This window comes from Typopeltis vanoorti, chromosome 12, assembly GCF_054136105.1.
Source record: "Typopeltis vanoorti isolate ZY-2024b chromosome 12, IOZ_Tvanoo_1.0, whole genome shotgun sequence".
NCBI classification, from domain to species: Eukaryota; Metazoa; Arthropoda; class Arachnida; order Uropygi; family Thelyphonidae; genus Typopeltis; species Typopeltis vanoorti.
The window spans coordinates 138,511,973-138,535,501 of record NC_143560.1 but is presented as its reverse complement, the minus strand read 5'-3'; the positions used below and the strand labels follow the sequence as shown (position 1 = coordinate 138,535,501).

At 39.4% G+C, this 23,529-nt stretch overlaps 1 protein-coding gene across 1 annotated transcript; it reads left to right on the top strand.

Annotated features, from left to right (window-relative positions):
• Positions 1-511: 511 nt before the first annotated feature.
• On the top strand, positions 512-23,529 carry LOC150101252 (uncharacterized). The gene is made up of 5 exons (XM_090402015.1): positions 512-682; positions 8,759-8,994; positions 14,560-14,656; positions 20,974-21,183; positions 22,663-23,529. The coding sequence occupies exons 2-4, from the start codon at positions 8,785-8,787 to the stop codon at positions 21,174-21,176; spliced, it is 510 nt and encodes a 169-aa protein (XP_090258141.1). The 5' UTR covers positions 512-682; positions 8,759-8,784; the 3' UTR covers positions 21,177-21,183; positions 22,663-23,529.

Sequence of the window (23,529 nt, the reverse complement as noted above, 5' to 3'; positions counted from 1 at the left end):
CTGACAGCAGTTCGCGAACGCGGCTCCGTCCTGGTGTGCATTTGTGTAAATACATCTCCGTCTTCTCTTTCTCTCCCCAGTGACGGTCAACATATGGTGTCGTCGTCAAAACGAAAGTCGTCGTTGAACGACTGGCTTAGCGAGCTCGTTCCGTATGTCACCCTCTGCTGAGCACCTGTGCTTGTGCACTATGCACAAGCGTATCCCTACGCGAGAAAGATGTTTCCGCGAAAAGGTTTTAGAGAAAATCCGCAAGGGTGCGACATCTTACTTCATTGTAAGTTCTGTTAGGTCCAACTGGATCTTCCGGACTCGAGGCATTCTTTAATGAGATTCTGCTTTTACTGGTGGCTTGCCCGCGTTTTCCTCGAACTGTGCCAGCGTGTATCGCTCCGCCACTGACGTCACTAACCCTGGATATCTGACGGATACTTACGTTAGTGCATCGGTTCGCGGGGTTCAGTTCGCTCGCTGTTTATCACTGTTCTCTCGTGATTAGTCGTGGGGTTCTCGACGTTCCGTGCATGGGCTCTAACTCGACTTCAATCTTTGGAAGTGCTTTTGTTTACTTGTGTTCCTTGGTTTCAGTGCGTTCTTCGGCATTCCTCACCGCAGGCTGTTCCGTGGGCGGGGATCGACGCCGAGCTTTGTCAGTCCAAGAGGATAGATTCCGTGTGACTAAGTAAGTAAGAACTTTCTGATATCAGGGAGCGTTTAGTTCTGGGGGACGATAATGCAGGGAGAGATTATAGGAAAGAGCACTGAATTTTACAAGCTGTAGGCAATTAATAGTTTCTTACCATCCTGTTTAAGAATAAGTATCTCTACACTTCACCATCTGGTTAATGAAGAAGACTCATCCAGATATACCAGGAACATTTTCACGTCTTACCTACGTAATTAATCACACACTTATCGAGGTGCCTTGACCTTTCAGAAAACAGTTCATAGATTTGTAAATTTAGGAAACACTGCGAGGTGTAAACATCTTGAATATTCAAATTACATTTGTTGTATTATCTCTTTTTTAATCTCAGAATTCCCCTGAAATGCCTCAAAAGATTAACAGACAGTTGCTCTCCGTCGTTGCGAGTTCATCATAGCAGAAGTGTGCATACGTAAGAAAAATGCGATGTCGTGCCGAAGCAAATTGGGTGGCATGGGAACGATCAACGTTTTCCTTGACCGTTTCAAAATGTTACTCAACAACTTTGATTCTGTCTGCTCTGCTCACTGGCGTCAACGCCGCAAGCTGCACATGTGATCAGTTAATAAGGGGGCCCTTCCGCGTGCTTTATTTCTGTATCAGTACATAGAAATAAAAAGGGAAAGCTTTTTATTTAGTGAAATAGTATTTGGGGATGCGAAAACTGCATTAAGAGAATGACCCGTTTATAATTAATGTCAGGTCCATTTTGAAAGCATTCTGCGTTTTCGAAAACAGTGCGACAGACACGCCTTTTGTGGCAATCTCACACAAGCTGCTAAATACCAGTACAAGTGACAGTTTAAAGAAACTTGTTAATATTAGATTTCGGTGAACTGTACTTCTTGGGGATGCAATGGGAAATGGGGGTTGCAAAAAAGAAACTTTATTTTTCAAATTATTTTGAACTGTGAATGCACGGTAGCTGGTTCGCGTTTCAACCGATTAAAAGGAACGAAGAGAATTGCTGATTTGCAGTTCTGATGATTAGCGACTGTGAACTGAAAATATTCGTAGAAATGTATTCAGCACAAGCTCTGCAAATGTGCGAATCGATAGGATATTGGGCACTGGTGCAGTCATCGGTGTTGAAGAAGCTCCGAGGAGAAATCACTCGGCATGCGAGAAGTGAATCTTGCAGTTGGGTGGATATGCTGTTTGTACGCGGTTGTTCGGAAGTAAAGCAAAGAAAGCGTCAGTAGACAACTTAGTTCCTTGGATCCGAGGAGATTGATACGCATGTATATATATATGGCAAGAAAGATTGGAGGTTAAAGCTATCAGAAGAAAAAATTCATCGTAGCCGGAGATTTGCTTATTAACTAAGGCAACGACAGAGAAAGGGAGTTCTTGTTGAACACGTTCATTGCCAATCACGCAATATCGCGCGGTGCGAGTTCTCACCGAACGGCCGATCACGCGTTATCGAGTAGACGTCGCTAACTAAATAAAAAAATAAAAAAAATTTGGCCACCACACAAAATTCCAATTTTCAACTTGGCAATGAAAGTGTTAAGAACAGGAAGACTCGATTAAGTCTCCGCAACATCGAAGTTCCCCGGTTTGGACGCTTTGAAATGAGTGTTGGGTATTCTGAAGTTTTGTTTATTTGCGAATTTCGTTGAATAAAGAAGAAACAGAAGCGCAGAGTGCTCCCATCGGCAGAACTGGTTTTATGAGTTAAGTTAAGCGAGTTTCGCATCTTCCTCTTGCTTGAGTCAGAGAAGGTAACTGTTTTTTTTTTTTAATTTATTTTCTGAAACTTGGGTTTTTAAAAATCCCCAAGCTTCGGAAAAGAAGGAACTTTTTTCTTAATGGAATCATTTTTCTAATTGAATCATCCTAAAAAGTGTGCTGCGCTTTAATCTTAAAAATATTTCTTTGTTGCATGGGAAAATAAAAATATATAATTGAGTTATTCGGCACGGCTTGAACATACTGTAGGGGACACACACACACATTCTTATTGAAGTTCCATGCTTAAACATCTTTTGGAGTACAGAATCAGAAGGATTTGTTACTCGGGTGCGTACTTCGGGAAGGGAGTGTGTTGACAGAATGAAATAACACAATCCCTTCTCTCCTTGTATGTGTGTGTGGGGGGGGGGGGATGAACACTGCACGTTTCGGAATTCCAAATGAACACACGTTGAACAACGACAGAAAAGGTTGCCATAGTAACCAAGCAGAGTAACCATAGCAACAAAGGAGATCAAAGTCTAACCAGAGAAAGCCGTTAGCATTAAACAGAGCTGAACACCCCTGAAAGGAATGTTAGCATATTTACGAGATTATTCTTGAAATCACCTACTAGCAAAACACTGCAATTCTAATGACTGTCTTTTACTGACAGCGTTCTTCTTAATATTTGAAGCCTAGTTACTAACCAGGCTTCAAATATTAATAATATTTTTACTTCATTCTGCGTAAAGAAGTAAATGGTCGTCACAAACCTCGCCAATCGGGAGTCGAGATGTTATAAACATTCTTACATTTTTTTTTTATTTATTTATATTTCGCGGAAAAGAGTACCCAGTTATGAAACAAACTGAAATTGCAAAACAGTTATTTAGGAAATATATAACGTGTTGTACTGGAATAGTTCCGCTTCTCATGCATTTCCATATCTGAAAGATTGTGTGTGTAATCGGTGAGGACGGGTGTCGGTGTGTGCAGAATGTTGCTTCTAAGGATCACGGGATTGGAAACCAATTAATTTTATTGCCATGTTAGCAGAGACGGGCCAAGAACTCGTATACCCTATACAAACCTAAAGTATCTCCGTTGAAGGAATATTAGAAAAGTATTCATATTGATTATTTTCAAGCACATCTCTTTAATACCCAGAAGGATCGAAACACTGTAAAGAGCTATTCGGTAGTAATGAATCTACCCCCCCCCCCCCAAAAAAAAAAAAAAAAAAAAAACTGTTCCATCTCACGACTGGAAAATCTCACCGCTCCTTTATTTGGCGGAGGATCTTGTTCAAAGTTTTAATAAACATGTTGACGTTAGTTAGATTTTGTTCCCCAAAGAGAATATTTCTTATCGGCTTCGGCCAACCTTGAAAACAAGCAGAGTTATTTCCTGTATTTACTGGAAGTGAATTAGTCCTCTTCAAATATGCGAAAGAACACAAGGGCGTATGCTGGCTACAGATGGTGTACATCTAAGCGTAATATTCCCTTAATTTTCACAGAAAAGTTTGATAAATTTGATATGGTGCGTTCATGGTAGATTAGCCGAATGTTGGTAACAACGCAAACGAAGAGAAATTAAATTTCCACGAGATTTTCCTGGTGATGCCTGATCTTTTGAGTGGGGAGAGTTTATACGTTACGATACGTCAGAACGAAGGCACCGTTTCATCCACCACTACTTCTGCGCGCAGTTGGATTTTGTTTCGCCAAATTCGACTTGCCTTTAATTTCGAAATGTCAGGCTCGTATGAAGGTGACATTTTTGCTCAATGTGCTCATGCTGTCAGATTAGCGCTGATGTACGAAGGCGTTCGCACGCCGAAGTGTTTCCTCATCGCAACTAGCTCTGCAAAAAAATGAATCGCCCTTTTAGGAGTTTGGTTCTTTTGTTCTACTTTTTAACCGCTATGTTCGAGCTTCCCTTTTCATTCTACTCAAAACTCATTCGCATTTAAAAAAGTATAAAAAAAAGCGAAATCCTGTGAGGTCATGTGATGAACTAAAGTCTCAACAATTACGAGGTATCGAAATAACGGAAGACACTGGATTCAAGTGAGTTTCTTCGAAACAAGTACCGTAGTGCACATTTTTTTCTGTTTCTTTTATTCTTCTTTTTATTTATTTATTTATTTTTATATACTGATTCTAAAGAACGGAGATTGGTCAACTTCAGTTGCTTGCTAAGAGAAAATCTTGAACTGCGGAATACTTACGATATCATAATTAACAATTCAAAAAGCCCGTCGCTATATGTATCAACTTCGCCTCCCCACTCACTCATGTATTTTTTAAACTGCCAGTTATTTCCTAATCCGAAGCTGACCATCACTTTGAACAGCTAATTTTCCTTCTTTCTCGAAATTTGTATAATTCAATGTCTAACGAAAAAGAAGAAAAATCATTAAATCCGTGATGTGAAAAAAAATTAATAATAATAAAATAAAAAATTAATTAAATAAAGACCAATTTCTTAAGTAGTATATAATTAGCTTGATATAATAAGCTTCCTTGCTTTTATTAGGGTCAATCCTTTGATGTCATACTATTTTTTTTTTTTTTTTTTTTTTGTAATTTTATTCTGAGATTTTTGTAATTCACATGCCTACAAGAAAGTTCCCGAGCTTCAAACCCCTCACGTCTTTTTCCCAATATCACAAAGGAAAAAAAAAAAAAAAAAAAAGAATTATTTATAAAGTTCAATTTTATTTATTTGCCTTGTAATTTTCTAAATGAATTTGTGTCTATTTTTTGAAGCTTCAACAGTTGCTTATGATCGAGTAAAAGATTAGAAGATGAGAATAATTGCTTACGCGCGCGTGTGTGTGTGTGTGTGTGTGTGTGTGTGTACTTGTAACTAACCGAGAGAAAAAGCTACAGTAGTTTCGTTTCGTTTGCGTTGAGCAATTGTCCATTCAAGCAATTCATTTAATCTAATTTATGTTACATCGTTCTTAATACGGATGCCCATTCCACACACCCCATCTACCACACCTAACGGAAGGAAAAACGGAAACGATATTAAACGGCTGTACGTGGCTTCGATGAATTGCATGTGAAGAGCAGGAAGACAAGCAACCATCTTGAAATAAGACATCCATTTTTAAAGTGAAACGCCCTGGTATGTAAAGTTCTGTCGTCGACTTTACTGTGCTATGTAGGAGAAATATACCCGAAGACAAACTTAACGGACATCTGCAGAGGTGTGTACAGAATGCAGTATCAGAGGCCTGTCCGTTCGTCACACTAGTAAAATATTACTTCATTCAAAATCAACAGCAAGCAACATTATCGATCAGTAAACACATCGGAAGCTGAAACCACGGAAACGGTGCTCGGAAGGGTAGAACGAAAATCTCGGCAGTCCAACATGCAAGAGTTGAGCAGAAGTAGGAAACTACGTAAAGAGTAATTAAGTATAGTTTCTGGGAAAATTCCCATGTTACTGCTCTTAAACACTATTAATATAATTACGGCTATTATAGCCTGTTTTTGTTTAGGAGTGTCCCTTATTTTAATACACTGGCTAACATTACTCAAAAAAGGGGTATATATATATTTTTAAGGCATTATGGGTGAGTATAGAAGGCAATATGGCAGAATAAAAGAGGTGGAAAAAATTTTGTACATACCTTGTTTTTGGTTATATGATGCCTTCCAATTCCAAGATCTTGCTGAAGGTTGTTTATAAACGGGGGGAAGAGAGAGTGAGGGGGGGAACATGGGGGTGCGTTTTAACGCGGGTTACTATTAATAATATATATATATATATATTTTTTTTTTTTTTTGTTTAGGGTCACATTTTTTGTGGGGGGAGGGGGGAACGAAGGGGAAGAATATCCTTATGTGGAAACTGGGACAGGGGTTCGGCTATTAATTTAATTAATAGCCGTAATTATATTAATTACGTAAAGAGTTAAATATTGGGTTTGTACGGAAGTGCACATAGTTCAAATATCAAGAATGCACTGCTGTAAAGAACATCCGAAGTACGTGATATGGAGCAATGAATCGTGCTATGCCGTTTTCGGATCGAAAGGATGGGTTGTCGATGCTTGGAGAACTTATGACCACGTGTATCATCGCAACTTTGAAATTTGCCAGTAGAAGTCGGAAGCTCCTTCTATTACGGACTCGTGCATTTGTAGTGACTGGGAGGATGAACTCCGACGGATGTGCAACCATTTGGGAAAATTCGGTACTCATGATTTAGCAGTCTTACGCAAGAGACCCGTGTCTCTTTCCACACAACAATTCCCCGTTCGTAGTGCAACATCGTTTGAAGAAAAAGTCAGTTGCGTGCGTGGAATCCTGATGCGGGATGCTGGCCAGATAAGTGCATCCAACGACGGTATGTTAACTGGCGGTCGTCATGTTGAACGAAAAATGTTCCCAAAGGCTTTCACAAACTAAGATGCATAGAAAGATTTAAAAAAGGGTGGTGTGTGTGGGGGGGGGGCAATGAGGGTAAATTTCCTGCTCGCCCGTTACTGAGATGTAGCAATTTAGATTTTCCTGTCTGTACTTACGTGGTGTGTTGTTTTTTGATTGGTGCGCGTGCGCACTCATGCCGTATTCAAAAGCCCTTGGGTTTGAAAGGTAACTTTCGCTCACTTTGGTAAGAATACTCGAGGAAGTGAGAATTAAGGGAGAGGGACTTTTTCAGTTAACTTAGGTTTAGTTAGCCAGGTAAGGAAGAGGGTGGAGTGGTTTTCACTTTCCGGAGAACTTTCTCTCCTCTTAAAATCGCGTCATCTGGTAGAAATGTTCTTAATTACATTTTTTGGTCTGTTCGTGGTTGTTTTCTTACGAACTACATAACCTCTGATAAAATGTTTTGATTAAAAACAGCGGCCGTAAATGCATAAACGTACAGATCAGTTTAAATATCGAGGATGTTTGTACGATGTGTGAACAGTTGATGACAGTTCAGAACAGCTGAAATGCCACCCCGTTAAAAAAAAAAAAAAAAAAAAAAATCCAACACACATTCTTATTTCATGTGTCAAGATTTGCGTCTTTCAAAATAATGTAAGCGTAGCACCGTCGCTGTTTTGAAAGCTTTATTTGATGAAAGATTGAGTTTACTTTGAGGCCATTTAAAAAGGAGTCGCTGGCGCGTTATTCAGCTGCAAAACGTGGAATGAACCCACCTACCCTACTACTAACTGGTTTCTGGAGATACGTTGCATGGGTCGCCGTTTTGCAGACGATGCGAAAGTGTAACGAGCCGTGACTAACGGACTTGGAGAGAAAATTTCGACCTTCAGTCAGGAAAGTTATTGAAGCTCAGGGGGCATTGATTAAACAATGGGAAATATCTCCGATTAGACTAGCGAATGGCGCAGCATCATTACTTTTGATTACGGATAATGTGTTTTCAATAATGAAGAAATGCGATACACCCTCAAGGTCTGAAGTGCATGGCGGGAAACAATCGAAGACCTTGCGTATATGAGACGAAATCAGTAGAGGTTCAGAGCAATTCCTTACTGCTGTCAAGAAAATCATTCAGCTTCTTCTAGTACAAGCTGTCTAAATTCAATACACAGCGTTGAACTTAGATTGCTGTTACCATATTACTTCGAGCATATCCTTTGTTCAGTTCTTGTTACTCTTAGTTTCCCACTCTAAAACTAAATAAAATTTCAAGAATTCTTGAAAGACGCATCAAGAAATTTGAAATTTATTTCATCAAGATTTTTTGCACACATCACTAATACTCTGTAGGTTTTATAACCTCCCATGTCTGGACTGAAGGGAATTATAAAAATGACCTTTTACTGAGGATGCCGCCATTACATTTCGGTTGATAAAGCTACGATGAATAGACCGACCAAACTTCAATTTAGTTGGTTGAAGTTGAAACTCTGCTCTAAAGAATCAAACGTGGACGTTTTTTTAAAGCCACTTCAGGTCACCACTAAGCAGGGTGATGGTTCCCACCCGGTGATAAAATTCATCTCGTAAAGAGATTCGTAAACGCCCGTGCCGACGACGGTCCTGATGTCGCAACTTGTTTGTTGATTGGAAAGCGGGTGTGCTACCGACGAGGCTGACGAAGTGTATTGTGGGAGAGGAAATGTGCTGATTCACCGGCATCCGTCTAACACAGCGTAACTGACCTCAAATTCAAAAATAGATTTTCATTTTACTTTGGTTTGACGCATTTCTTCAAATGGCGTTTCATATCAAGCAAATACAATTAGAAATATGTTTTTTAAAAACACGTGATAAGATGTACTACGTGCTATTATTTCTCCATTCCCAAAAATTAACTATTTTAAACAGTTTGAACGAAAGCGATTTTATTTATTTATAATATTACTATTTTCTCTTTTCTTTTGGTTTGTAGGAAACACATGTGAAAGTACTTGAAACATGTTGGAACGCAAGAACCTTGAGAAGCCGCTAACAGCCGAGAGTCATCGGTGGACCAGATTACACAGCAGCACTAGATCTCATTTGACTCATTTGGCAAGATTACAGCAAAAGGAAAGAAGGAACAGGATAAGACTGATGAAGCGGCAGGAATACCAAAGATTAAGGTCGATGGTTCCATCGATAGCTGCAAAACCACACGTGTCAAAGGTAGGTCTAGAAGATTTTCTTGACCTTCACTGCTTTAACTATAAGGGACACCATAGCGAAACAGCTGAGTTGGTTGTTAAAAATTTTAAACTTTTTAATATTTATTAATTTCAAAATTTTATTTTAAAATTAATAAATTAATTTTAAAAATTAAAAATTTATTTTGGTTTTATAAATAATATTATTGGAAGGTCAGGCTTCCATTCTATATATATATATATATATATATATATATATATATATTTGTGTAATGATTCTGTAATGTAAAATTTCTGTAATGATATCCTGTTTGTCAAAGTGAATTCTCTGTTGTTGCTGTTGTTGTTTTTTTTTTTTGTATAAAAAAAAGAAACTAACCCGGCCATCTCCCTATAACTCCAAATGACTCGCCTTGAGTCAAGAAACCAAATATTCCTCTCGAACTATGACAGGAACACACAGAGCTCAGTTTCCTGTACACTTTTTGTTTGTTGTCAGTTGGTTGATGATATCTTATAAGAATGATAATATAATTTAGAAAGTTTCTTTTAAATAATCAACACAAACCTGAATTTTTCATTAAAAACAGTTTAATGCGTTATTAGCTTCCTGCAGTTTGTATCCAATGAAAAGTGGGCAATATTAAGAGCTACCTATTTTCATTATGGATTCTGCACTCTTCTTGAGTCCATCTACATCGACTGGTTGCTATATGGGAAATCCGTGAAATCATACACTCCACCTCTTCGTATTATACACCTTTTTAACGATTTCATGCGACTCAATGAGGGCGCCTCTGACACTCCTGCAGCCATGTCTGACCAACGAGGTTTCCTTCTTCCTTTGTGATTTATATTTTGACGATTCCTTGAAACGGAGCTGGTATCTTGGATTATTACAGGCAGCTAAGCTCTTGTGCATCGTTATTGTCAGTTATGTCCTTTTGGATCACTTTTTGTTCTCTGAAGGTAACTAATTCGAATATCAAGCCAGACCCGTCAATTGAGACAGACAGACAATCTGAGCACGTTCATAAGTTCGCATCAACATTACTAAGTGTTTAGATGCTAAGTTGACCTTCAAAGTTTTGCAAATGCGAAGGTTTCACCTTTGCGAAACCCGTCCCTTCAATCAATGATTTCTTCTCTTTTCCACCATCATGGAACACATTGAGTTGCTATTTGAACGTTAAAAACGGATTACCGAACGTTTCATAAAATTTCGTAGTGTGAAACCTTTATTTCCGTTTTTCTCGAAATTCAAGCTAAAGCGGTGCCTAAATCTTGACTGTGCTGATCGATTGCTAATCGTCCATTCAGAGTTTCTGAACTTCAATTTTGGAAGGAAGAGAAAGAGACAGAAGAAAATCGATTGTTTGAATGTTAATTTCGCGAGTGCAGAGCCATTTAAATAATTCGCTGAACACGACCGCACTTTTAAGCTAGAGGTCGAAGGTGGAGCGAAAATGAAAGATTGAGATTTTCGCGCATTTGAATATCAACTTTGTTCAATGAAGTGTTTGCTTGCAGAGAATTCGCAGATGACATTTCGGGTATCCTTTTAATACTCGTAGACACTGAAACCCCTCCCTTCAAATTCCAGGAAAATTGGGAGTTGATATTACTGTTTCTTTAAAAAAATAGGAAGAAAAAAAAAGCAAGTCACACAAAGATCTTTCTTTCATGGATAGAGCGAATCTCTCAGTCTGGAATGAACTTCTTAGAAGTGCGATAGCAAAGATCCTTCGCACCTGCCACGAGTAAACATTTTGAAGATCCCGAAAGTGCTGAAATCCGTTTTCCCAACGAGGGAGGTGTTGTCTTTCTTTTAGCTCTCAGCTACGAAACAAACTGCTCTGGCAGTGCTTTACCCTCCGACCTCAATAAAAAGGTGAGGGTCACGAGAGTTTCTAGGAACCGCAAGATACTCTAGACATCGTTCATAAACACTGTGATTAAGCGTAGCGCGATGCTCCACTACCTGTCGCACATGTTTTGTGTCTGGAAGCTTAAACGAGCTGACAAGGGCTGTTGGTTTCCTCTCCTCCCCCAGCGGGTCTGGAGTATATCACCAGAACACTTGAAACACCAGAACTGTCGTAGTCGTTGCGCCTCTCCAAGGGCAAACCACCTGAATGCTAACCTAAGACCCTTTCTTCAGCAGAAAAGAAAAAGTGGTATTTTAGAGAATTAATTTTTACTTAGAATCAGGTCTATAAAATAACACCTTTAAAAGTGCGCTTATTCGTCATTGAGTTTTGAAAGTTCCGTGTTTTCCCTCTGTGAGGAGGGTGATCTCTCTCAGAGGGAGATATTCATCAACAATACTCAACATCTGTATACACAGAACGGTTTCTTCGAGACGGGCCTGAAGTCAGCTATTTTACGCTTTTTTTGAAAGTTTATTTTTCACTTGGTTAGAATATAATAACTTTAGTTTAATCCTTTATCCAAGTGTGATCAAACAAAGTTTGCGCCTGAAAGTATCTTCAGGACTCTTTTTGTAAAGTGGTACAACACCGGGCAACTCGTTGCAAAGGTGGAGCAAGGTACTATCATTCCTCAGTATCTCCCACAATGCAAAACACATCTCCTTGCGGATATGTCTAATGTTATGCATTAAGGGAAGGGCCACTACCCAGACTAGTTTCGACCTTTATTGAGGCCTCTTCAGTGGGAGCCAGGCCCGAGTCGAGATACCATTCTTATAAGGACTGGCTTAAAGGGGCGAAGCAAGAATGCTTTTCATCTTCCCCGTTATCTGTAAAGGACAGTGTAGGTATAAGGTGTTATTGAGCTATTAAAGCTCTGATCATGGCCAGAGGGTAACAGCAATAGCCAAGCCTCAGTTAGAACTTCATTAGCTAAGCATTGCCATCCATTACCCTCCAAGGGTATTGGATTGAATGAATCCAGTCGAGATACCAGGCAGAAGCATTAGCAGGTCATCTCTACCTATAGGAGTTGCCAAACGGTGTGTCACCATTTTATTAAATTACTCTGGATTTAGAGAAAGATGTTGAAAGTTTATTTTTCACTTGGTTAGAATATAATAAATTTAGTTTAATCCTTTATCCAAGTGTGACCTTGCTAATGCTTCTGGCTGGTATCTCCACTTGGGCCTGGCTCCCACTGAAGAGACCTCAATAAAGGTCGAAACTGGTCTGGGTTGTGGCCCTTCCCTTAATGCATAACATTAGACATATCCGCAAGGAGATGTGTTTTGCATTATGGGAGATACTGAGATAGGAGTGTTGGTAGCTTGCTCCAACTTTGCAAGGAGTCGCCCTGGCGTTGCACCACCTTATCCCAGTCCTGAAGATACTTTCAGGCGCAAACTTTGTTTGCTCACACTTGGATAAAGGATTAAATTAAATTTATTACGCTTTTTTTTCTTCCTCTTAAACGTGCTTCTGAAGACCCTTCAAGCCAGCAACAATGCTCAGCTGCAACGAATACACAGAGCACAAATTTACGAAATTCTTCTTCTTGTTTATTATATATGACTTTTATTTTATTATTATATAATAATAATTTATTATATATGATTTGCATGAACATTTGAAGCCGTGAATGGGTAAAACTGCGTAATTTCACCACTGGCATGAAAACAACTTCAAGAATAAAGCAGACGACAGTTCCGACTGCGACCCGCGCTTCTTTCTTACAAGTAACTAGCGAGACGAATGCAGCGACAAAATACGTATTAGTTGTCGTCAGAAGCCAAAGGAAAGGAAGAAAATTGTGGGGTCGATCAGTCACCTCTGCAAATCACTAAATATCTCCTTTCGACTGTGAACGACACAGCATATCGCACTGCACCACTGTGTTATGGTCTTGTTAGTCGGGGCTCACCCTGTTTTGTCGCCACAATTCGGAAAAGTGCACGTGCAGTGGACAAAAGAAATTGAAATTGATCATTACATTTTAAAGCTTGCCTAGGGTGAAATCTAATTCTTAATGTGGATTGTTTGGAGTATGTTGATTTAATTATCAGGACTGAACAATGATAAACGGGATTGTGTGCATCAGACCAATTGCAATCGGTTTTGTACTGAAGTTTGGCTTTTATTTATTTATTTATTTTTTTAATATATTCGTCCCCTACCGAAATATTTCTCGGATACTACAGCTTATTTGCACATTTAAAAGAGAATTAAATAGTATAAATATATTAGGATGATTCAAAAGTTCTATACACTGTACTCCTGCATAACCAAAGAAATACATTTTACAAGCCTTCTTTAATCCTTGGTCTGCCTTTTCGTTGCTTCTCAACATCTCCGTAAGTCTTGTGTTCCTTTCAGCAACCTTTGTTGTTGTTTTTGTCGACGATGATGTGTTTGATGAATGGGAACACTTCAGCAGAAGCCGCCAAGGAGTAGTGAATGAAAGGACGCTTTCCGCGGATTAATTCTCTCAACTAAGGGAACACTTTGAAGTGTGGTACGGGGGAGGGATAAACAGTACTTGCTCTTCGATACTTTCACACAAGATGAAATACGTCTCATGAAAAATGTTGCTTTGTCCCCATTTAAATCATATTTTGTTGAACGGTAATACGTAAACAAAAAACGAACACAATGCAATGTGTACAGTGCAGCTTACAAAGGACGTGAAAACGATTACGTTATGGGTACGCATGTACGCGGTGTGCGGGACATTTGATGAATTAATGAATATCGATAAACATCTCTATCAGGCACGTATTCTCTGTTACACTGCAATTTAAATTATTTAACTCAAACTAACTTTAAAGGAGGAGCCAAGAACAGAACCAAGTGTTCTCATGGAACTTCTGAAAACTTTGTTAAGGACAAGAAATAAATTTACTAGACTTTTTTTTACAAATATTTTCACCCTAATAGAGCGACACACCATCTCTAGACGAGATCGAGTTGAATATAAACAGTTGCGAATCAAAGGAGAAAATAATCTTCAAACTAGGCCGTCAAGAGTATTTGATAATTTCATTCTTTGGCCTTAAAACGCTTCCCTGTCCTCGGGTATTCCGGGAACAACCTGCAAGACGAAGCGAATTGAATTAATCTGTTGATTATCAGTGCAATGAGGGCGCTTTTGATTTGTGATACGTAATGGATTTTATTATTTTGAAGGACACACGTATTTATGAACCCCTAATTGGGATCCGTGTCCCAGGAATACACCTAGTTCTTCCCACTATCAATTGGCAAGTGCTTGAGTGCAACGAAGTTCTCATTCGTGTGATTCCAAGAACAGTGTACATTGAGCGTTCGGGCACATCACCTGTGCCACCAGAAAGAGAGGCTAACTCGCTTTGGAAGTTTTATCAAATCGTTACGATCTTATTTCTACGGATAGCAACGTGTGATAATTAAAAACGCGTTTTACTTTATCGCTTTGCGCTGAGTAATTTCTTATGGACTCAGAATGCAACATCGCTGGAAGAATTACAAGAGGGAAAAGAATCATTCTTTGCTGTCATAAAACGTGAAGTAAATAAGTTCTTTTAAAATTTTAGTTTCCTTGAAGTTTTTTATTTATTGATATCTGTGCAGAGAACTGTCATTTTCCTTGAGTGCGTGATTTTAACATCTCGTTGCAGGTCACTGTGATCGAAGAAGCCATTCGCTACATTGATCATCTCCACAGCGCACTAATCGCGAGGCTTAGAACGAAGGGGCTGCCGCAGTGTTTGCAAGGTAGGTCGAATTCATTCATAATTCAGTGCAAACGTAAATAAAATTATAAAAATATTTTACTTGCGTGGATTTTGGGTCCAGTTTCATTACACAATTACGGCGCGTTCAGTAAATTATTGCTTCACGCGAAGATCAGATGGTTCAGTGTCGCAGCAAAATTTGAGCATTCGGAGTCTGCAGCATCTCAGGGCAGTCCTGTGGGTGCAATTAAGCTCGTGCAAATACAGCCACCTGCGGGCAGAATTACGTGGTGTGGGTGTTGTTGAGTAGCAAGTGGCGCGTGTTAATAGGAATCCGTCTGGAAGTATAACCGAATCGTGCGAGTGAAATCGCAGATCGCATTACACCGCAGCTCAAAGTGCGTCTGCAGTGATAACCAATGCAGCTGCGAAGTGTCACTACCTGCCCTACTCCGTGCTTTTCAGCGTGAGACCGCGATGACGTGTCGCACAGGTTGCGAGAAGCTGACGCTTTCTGGAGTGTTGCTAAGCAACGTCATTACTTGTTGAAGAGCGTAATGAATTCGGTTTTTCTGGTGCGAGACGAAATGTCGTTCTTTTAACGTCAGTACCGTAACAACAACAGAACGGGAATGAGAAAAGAGAGAGAAAAGGGACTGCATCCATCTGTTAGCAGGAACGTGTCATTCATAACAGCGGAGTACTGGGGAAATTTTTTTCGACACTGGAGAAAGTGTTCTTAGAAAAGTCTGTTCATTACTAGCGGATGGTGATGTTTCCCGTACATTAAAAGTAAGCAGTTTCAGTAGGATTGAGGAAATAATTGTTGGAAATCTTCTGCTTCCTTCGTTTCTTTCTGCCAATGTTCACTGTTCGTGAAGGATGTACGCACCAAAGAAATCTGTAACGTCCGTTCTCTCACTAACATCTGGTGTGGTGTCAAATAGCAAAACCATCGTTGAAAGCAACCTTTCGGAGGTGCTTTTTGTAATCTCATTTTGTTGGATTTCCGGCACTGTCATCCCAGACGGGATGAAGTGTGTAAGAAGTGAGCTTAGCATGTGAAATGTTTCTTTAGAGACATTTGGAGTGAGTGGAGCTGAAGATGATCGCAATATAATGACCGTAACCAACCTTACTCAAACATATTTAAGAAAACATGCGGATCTAAGGAAACTGATTTAATATTTCGGACCAGTTAATGACTATTTATACGGCATTTAACTTATTGAATTTTTACTTCTCTGGCCTTTTGGTTGGGGTGAGTTCTTACATTTGGGTTTTAAACTGTTCGATCGCATTGATCGAATATTACTGACACAAAAGTACAAGTTTATAGTTGCGTGCAGTTTTAATATCGAGGCGAGAACTTCTTCTTTAACGGCTCCTTCAACCTTACAATCCTCAAGGTTGAGTGCGGCTTTCAGTGAACCAGAATTCCCTCATGTAACGGTCCTTAACCACCTCGAGGAAGCGGTGCGAGGGCGTATACAGCAGCGCAGAAAAGCAGTGGCAGGAAGCTGTTTAAGTCCACTGTTCTGACGATATTCTTCGCTGCACATCTACGGCGGGACAGTTCTGCCTTTTCTTTGTCTTCCACCCCCAACCTTCCCTACTGCGAAAGGAAAAATACCATTGAAGCCATCGTTGCTGTAACAAAGAACATGAATGGATCGTCGTAATTACAGGTCACGCACGTAGATAGTTACGCTTGGTTTGGCTGAAATAACACGGGACTGTAAGAAGGCTGAATGTGGGAACTTTGCTCTCCGTAACCTTGAAGAAGAGATATTAGATGGACGACACCTTAACACGGACCACTGTTCGCGGTTCACGCAGAATGCACTGCTTATTTGATGCTTTTGTGAGCATTTAATGGTCAGTCCGATTCAGTTTTCGGTTCGAAAACTGAATCGAACTCTCGTCGCAATTTCTTTGCAAGAGATGAATTTTCGGAGATGTACAGCACTTTATTTTCTATGTGATAGCAAACTACTTTGGGATCCTTTCTCCACGTAATCATCTCTTGTCTAAAGAATGCTGCTTTCTTGTCACACTTTTCACGAAGTTGAGTGTACCGCATTTCTACTTTGTTGCATTTAAACTCGATTGTTTCAGATACATTGTTTGAACTGATTTGAAAGTAACTTCAAAAAACATGAAAACAAAAGCTCGAATTTGCTTTATTACTTGGATTCGAGACATTTCTGATAATTGAAAATATTTCTGTTGTTGGTTAACTGTGAACATCCAACAGAAAATTGGATGTTCACATTTTATGTGCAATACAGGAAGAAGAGATGTGCTGCATTTGCTATATATGTTTTTCCATTTTAATTGCGGATGAGACAAGTGGGTTATGTCCTTAAGTTCTCCAGGTTTATTTCACGGGAGGAAAAACCTTCTAACCCAGTATGAGACTGTCGAATCGCCTGCATTTGAAAGTGTTTATAAAAAAATTCTTGCACTGCAGGGATATACGAACCCATGGTCTTCGAAGCAAATGAAAAATATCGCGTTGTCCTCATGATTGTGCCAAAGAGGTCTTGTGCTTGCAGGACTTTAAAAAAGGAATAACTCATTCTGTTAATCACGCCATGATACTTGTTGATGTATCTATCTTAAAGCGTGTACTGGGTGTTTTCGCCATTTTCCCCCTGGCACATGCAACATTTTAGATCTTTTGGAGAGTTCCTGTTGATAGATATATTAAAGACCTTTCCAATGATGAATTCGGGATGTATTTCATTGAGGGAGGGAAATGAAAAAAAAAATATGCGAACCAAACTGCAATAATAGCGTTAGTTATGACTGTTTTCCAGAGTGTGACATATTATAACAGTAATGTTGAGAGCGGGAAAAGAGACAGATTAGCGCAGTCACGTTTTATGTGCTTAATGTTGAAGTTTATTACTGAAGTCAGCTGATTACTCTTACGTAGATAATAGCAGTTTCATTTGGCTCGAGACCTTTCCAGATTGGTAAGACATAAAGCACCAATTCCAGTTGAGGAACAAGAAAAATATCAACCCAACCGCCCCCGCAGGTTATGACGGCCTGCAGCGTCGCATTTTTGATTAAAAGATATAATTTCGATTTCCGTCGAGGATGCAAAGGGCTATCTCAATGACTTTTCAACTGCAGATGAGTTAAGTGGTCTCCTACGACTGTGACAAGATTCTAACTAGAAGAAACTGATTTTCACTCCTACAAAATGACGAACGACTCGGAGAGCACGAGCATTAACAAACAACCTATGGCGATAGAATTAACCGTTTTATTCAGGTTTGTAAGAAGCTCAGATATTTCGTCATAATCAGCACCGAGAGTTCGTATGAGCCCCTCAGACATAAGATTATCACCATAAGTATTTTTTCCAGATGTTTTCTGCTGGTGAAAGCACCTGCGCAGCAGTCTACATTCAACCTCCCCCCCCCCCCCCACCTCTTGGATCTTAATATTTGTTTAGGCGAGAAAGCACTGGCAGCAAATAAATCACGTGATGCCGTCAACTTAGCACGAAACGGAATGTTGGATCAAAGTGTGTCTGCAATTTTAAAATTATAAATGACAAAATTTCGTTTTTAATAATTTCAATTGCTTGTGTACAGAAGCAACTTTTTTTTAAATTATTATTACACGAAGATTTTGTTTACTCCTAAGATTTTTCTTAATTTCCGTGGGTGTTTGTTTCCCCGTGTTTTAATGACGGCAGTCAGTAAGCGAGCGCCAATGATCTCGGCATCCGAGTTCAGAATTTCGTCATTTGCATTCAGCACAGGACGATCTCTACTCGGGCTACCTGTTTTATCCTCCCGTAATGAGTCCTTTAAAGCCAGTGGCCTCTATCAGACCGTGAGAACCTTATCCAGATGTTCGGCCGTCGAAACGCACCTGCGTGCCTTCTATAAATCCCTTCCTCCCTAGAGGGACAGTCGAAAGCTTCGCATCTCGACCGAGCAGTGCGAGGCAGGTGAGAGCGGAACAGGTTTCTCCCTGAACGTCCAGAGGAACACGATTGGAGAGCACGTGTGACGTGTCATCTGCTTCTCTTTCCCGCTTCTCATTCTCGCCTCAAGGCAGATTACGGAATGGAATTTGCAGTGCGATGCGACATTTGTTGCTCGGCATACAATTAGTGTTCATTATCGGATCCCGCAGATGGAATCTCATTTTAAACGACAATCATTATTATGAACCGCTTTTTATTGAAAAAGATCGGTTCGTGTTTTCATTAAACAGAATCCTTGAGAAAACTGAAACAGGAATTCTGTCTTATCAGAGACCGACTGCACAAGCGGAAATTATTACTTTATATAAAGAATCGGGTGGGGCGGGACACGAGTCAGACTAACTACGGACAGTTTATTCGAACACCTATTCATCAATATCTGAATAGGTGTTCAATTTGTTTCCGATCGCTCGTTTATTTGCAGTCTTCCTCGACTGAAATCGAACTGCCCGATTACTGGACGATGCACTGCTGAAGCAGTGAACCAATGCAACCGCAAAATCGCCAGCTTAAGAGTTAACAAATGACTTAAAGTACAAATGAAAATGTCTGGAATGGTGAGCCATTGGTGCATAGTTAAGCGTGAATAAATTTAGGCTACTCATTTATTTTGTCCCTCCCCTCCACTCACTCGCACTCCAAACACTAATGGAATCGATGCGGCAAGCAAATAAGATTAAATCTTTATGGTTTCACCAAATCCCAAATGACTTTTTGGCACCTCGATTTCCAGTTCAAATACCGTTCGATGGAGAATTTATAGTCTTGGTGATTTTGTTAAATCGTAAAAAATATATACGGAAGCGATCATTATTTCGGAGAAGAATAAACCAATTTTTAATGAATTATTTGAATTAACAAATATACAATAATTTTCAAGTTCATAAAGGATGGACAAGATACATTTGTGCGATCTTCACTTTGAAATGTTTCATGCGTGGTAAGGCCGATGGTATTAATATTATGTGAGACCTCCAAGGACTCATTGAGGCAGGGCAGTACTCTACTGTATAGGCTAATAAAATAATTAGAACACAGAAAGAATAACCATAAAAGAAACGGTAGGAATCACATACCCACACTCGAAGTATTCATGGGAATAAAAAATCAAAGTAATAATTCGTTGTTTTTAACTGTCATGTGATTACGGTTGGACAGAAGTTTAATACTTTTGTAAACCAGTAAACCTAAGTGACATCAAACCAAAATAGCTCATTTTCTTGGCCACCAAGTCTCACGTGAACATGCTGTTTTAGCGGAAACGCGAAAGGGATATTTGAATTTGCTGAAAGGGTGATTGTCGTAAAGTTGAGCACACAGCCGCCTCAGACTAGCCAATTAATTTTGATTCAACTTATATGAAAAAAGTTCAGTTCTGACTAATCTTATGAATAGCAAATTCAGCTTCAGAGAGCTGCTTCGAGTACCGTTGTCTTAATATGAATTCTCACCAAGATATGAATGGTGTTCCGTGTTAGTGTCGTGATCTAGAGATCCGAAGGTCTTAAATGCACCTTATCTATATCATTGCTGCTCTGTCTTTTGATGGACAAATTAGTCTCCACTTGTGCGGTCTTGATTGCCCACTCCAAGGCTGAGATTCGAACACCAAAGACCACCCCAGATGTGGGTCTTTCGTGCAAGGTCACCTCGGGGAAAAACTTATGGCGGCGGTAAGTCGAAGTAACGAAAACTGTCAGACCTCCGTGCTCGCCAGTGTGTGTGTGTCCACATTTCAGGTGTATTTTGGTGATAACGAAAGCATCTGTACGGAAAAGCGACGCGTTTCCTGATCTGAAGGGAACGCCAAATTTGGAATTTTGTAAGTTACGCTTACAAACTTGAATACATTTCCCGTCTTAACGTTTACTGAAGTAAAAACAAATGCATTCTCCGTATTTTGTTTATATGTGTAAAAATCGTGATTACGTAATAAATATGGGGATTCACAACACGGCAGATATGAAACGGGAGAAATGCCAAAGAAAGATGGCAGCTTTGAAATCATCGGGAAACATTACTTCAGACTACCGAAAATATGGGTTCATTATGCTTAAATGCTCACGTGCAATTCGGGTTTGATTCTGGATGCGACTTGAAATGATGTCTCTGTTCTTCTTTCTGCAGACTTTATTTACAAGGGTTTACTATAAAGAATAAAACAGGGAGTTTGGAGTTGGTCCATAATAATAGAAATAGCATTGCGCATGGCCTGTTGACCTTTCAAGTTATACGAAATAAAGCGAATGCGTTTATTATCTGTGGCCACTTGATTTAAACTATATGATCTCGTTACCTTTTTATTATTTAAATGTATGATGTGAGATGTGTTTTCTTCTTTTTAGGTTCTGGTGTCGATGTCAACCGACTGGGACAGACAGAAATTCGTGAGTTAGTGCGCCATCTTGTAACGAGTCCGCAGAGTTTGCCAGAAAACACACCTGGTCATTCCGCCCAGAGGAATGAGTCGAGTTCGACAAATGCACGGGAAAAGGCGCGATCAATTCCGTCTTATCTTCTGAGGTTGCAGCAGAAAAGAAAACCTTGATGCGACGGTAAGCTTCGTTAGTTTAGCAAGCCAATTAGGATGTAAATTCATTCACGTATAAATCAGTGCATCTTAGCGGACTTTGATTTATTTTCTAGACAGACCTCTCTCCTTTGTAATATTTATTCAACAAAGTAATTTAATGCAAATTAGCTGCATAGCACTGTGTGTGTGTGTGTGTGTGTATGTATGGGGACAATTTCTGTCATTGAATTACAGCAGGGAACTGTTGGTGGTTAATCGCACTTATGGCCTAAAGAACACTAAGTTGAGACGCAGTGCTTCATGCATATTAATTGGATGTGTTTCTTCTGGTAGTTGGCCTGTTTTGAGAGCGCAAGCAAAACTGAAAAGTTCTTTGCGTCCTGGACAGGATTTGAACCCAAGTCTTTCCGGGTTCAAATCACATTAATGCCGACTGCGCATAAGCACATGAACGACTAGAGATTTGTTATCCTGAGCAGTGCGGCAAGTTTATCTCCATCTTCTTGGGAGGCTGCATCTCGAACGATAGATCTATTTACGTTACCAGGGAAGAAAAATAATAAAAATTTCAACACTGTTGAACGATATGCCATGAAAAGTATAATAAGATTCTCATTTCTTAGCAGGGAAATCGCTTGGTTTGCCTGATTTCATCATCAATGGAAATGCATCGATGAAAACATACTGATGTTTTGCAAAATCGTGATATTCAAATGTTGTGATGTAAAAACCGACTAAAAGTGCATCACTTTTTTCCGAAAAAAAAAAACTAAATAAAAATGACATGCATTTAATTAAATTCAAGAATAGCATTTTAAGCCATTAATGCAGACATTAGCTGCACTATAATTAACATAATAGTTGGCAATGTTCACGACTCTGCACGAAATCATTTCCTTTGTTATGTAGAAATAATGAAAAATATAAATAAAATAAATTGAAGCCTTTGGCTCTTCACATATCTAATGAAAAATATTACTGCGTTCTTCATACTTTTTAGACCATAATACACGTGACGTAATCAATATGCAGCTGCAACTTTTCTATAGCAGTCTTTTGTTATTGTAAGACAATCTCTGGATTTTAAATACAGTAATGGAAATGTTAACGCAAGCACGCAGTTTTTATGTGAACAAATTAATTAAATCAGTTTAAGTAGAGAAATATTTAAAAAAAAAATCTTAGTTCTTCATCAGCTACTTCTGTCTGAAAGTAAACTTTGATTCGGCGTAGGAAGAAACTTCATAACCATTTGTAAAGACTGCCTTAAATGCCTCCTACTATAAACTTGTCTGAAATGTCCTGTCTGCATCGCAAGTGGTAACAAAGCCAAATATGCTCGAAATACTCCCTTCCTTCAAGCAAAGCAGAACAAAGTCTTAAATATGTTGCAGGATCAGTGGATTAGCGTAGCATTAATACATTTTGATAGCAAAGTGAATATAATTAGTTGTGGTAAGTCACCGCATTAAAATAACTAAATACTTTTTATTTCTTTTAGGTTAGTGTCTTCCGAGTAAAGGTCAACGAACTTAAGGAACTGATGCATTAGTAAAGACAACCTCTTTCGTCCTTCCCTCAGGACTGTGCGGATGTAATTCAAGTGCTGCAAGTTCTTCACTGGGTACACGCGAGCGCGAAGGGCATCAACATCTAACAGTGTTCATATCTCGGAAGAAAAGCAGTCATCAGTCCCTTAACTCCTCTCCACAGCCTTGTGAAACCAACAGTGCGCAGCACGTGACAACTGAACAGCTTCACCGGCACTTCAGCTGATGTTGGTGCTTCTTTAGTTAGCGGTGGTGTTCGTAGCCGGAGTTAAAGACAAATCCAGTTCATGAGGCTGTAAAAGGTTTCATTTTGTGCATTATTTCAAGCCAGTGGTGTCTTCACGTCATTGACTCACCAAGATCTTATCTCAACGAATTCTTTCTGAATGGAAATAATGCTAGCAAGGTCAACAGAAAGGTCTTGTTACGATATTTTATATGCTTAAGGTACAAATGATGTTTCATTTAATAGGGAAAAAACACTACAGAGACTAATGGAACTGCCGTGCTCATGGCCTGCTTCTCCTGGAAGCTTAATATCGACACTGGTATGTACTGAATCAACGCGTTTCAGCTTGGGACCAATACGGACTCGCCACTGAAGGGACTTCGTATACATGTGGTGTATTTTTCTCAAATCAAGAAGCGAAGTGCTCTACATCGACGTTAAACTCAAACTGTGGCAGGTATCTTCACTGTACAGCGATTAATGCACTTTTGCCGTTGTTTTAATCTACAGTATATACTTGCAGGTATACAATGTGTACATAAGTTGGATATTTTTTATCAAAGGGATTAAAGAATTTGTTTTAAACTGA

Coding starts and splice junctions, on each gene's coding strand:
- LOC150101252 (XM_090402015.1), top strand. CDS start 8,785: ATGTTGGAACGCAAGAACCTTGAGAAGCCGCTAACAGCCGAGAGTCAT. Junction 8,995..14,559: donor CAAAACCACACGTGTCAAAG/GTAGGTCTAGAA, acceptor ATCTCGTTGCAG/GTCACTGTGATCGAAGAAGC. Junction 14,657..20,973: donor GCTGCCGCAGTGTTTGCAAG/GTAGGTCGAATT, acceptor TCTTCTTTTTAG/GTTCTGGTGTCGATGTCAAC.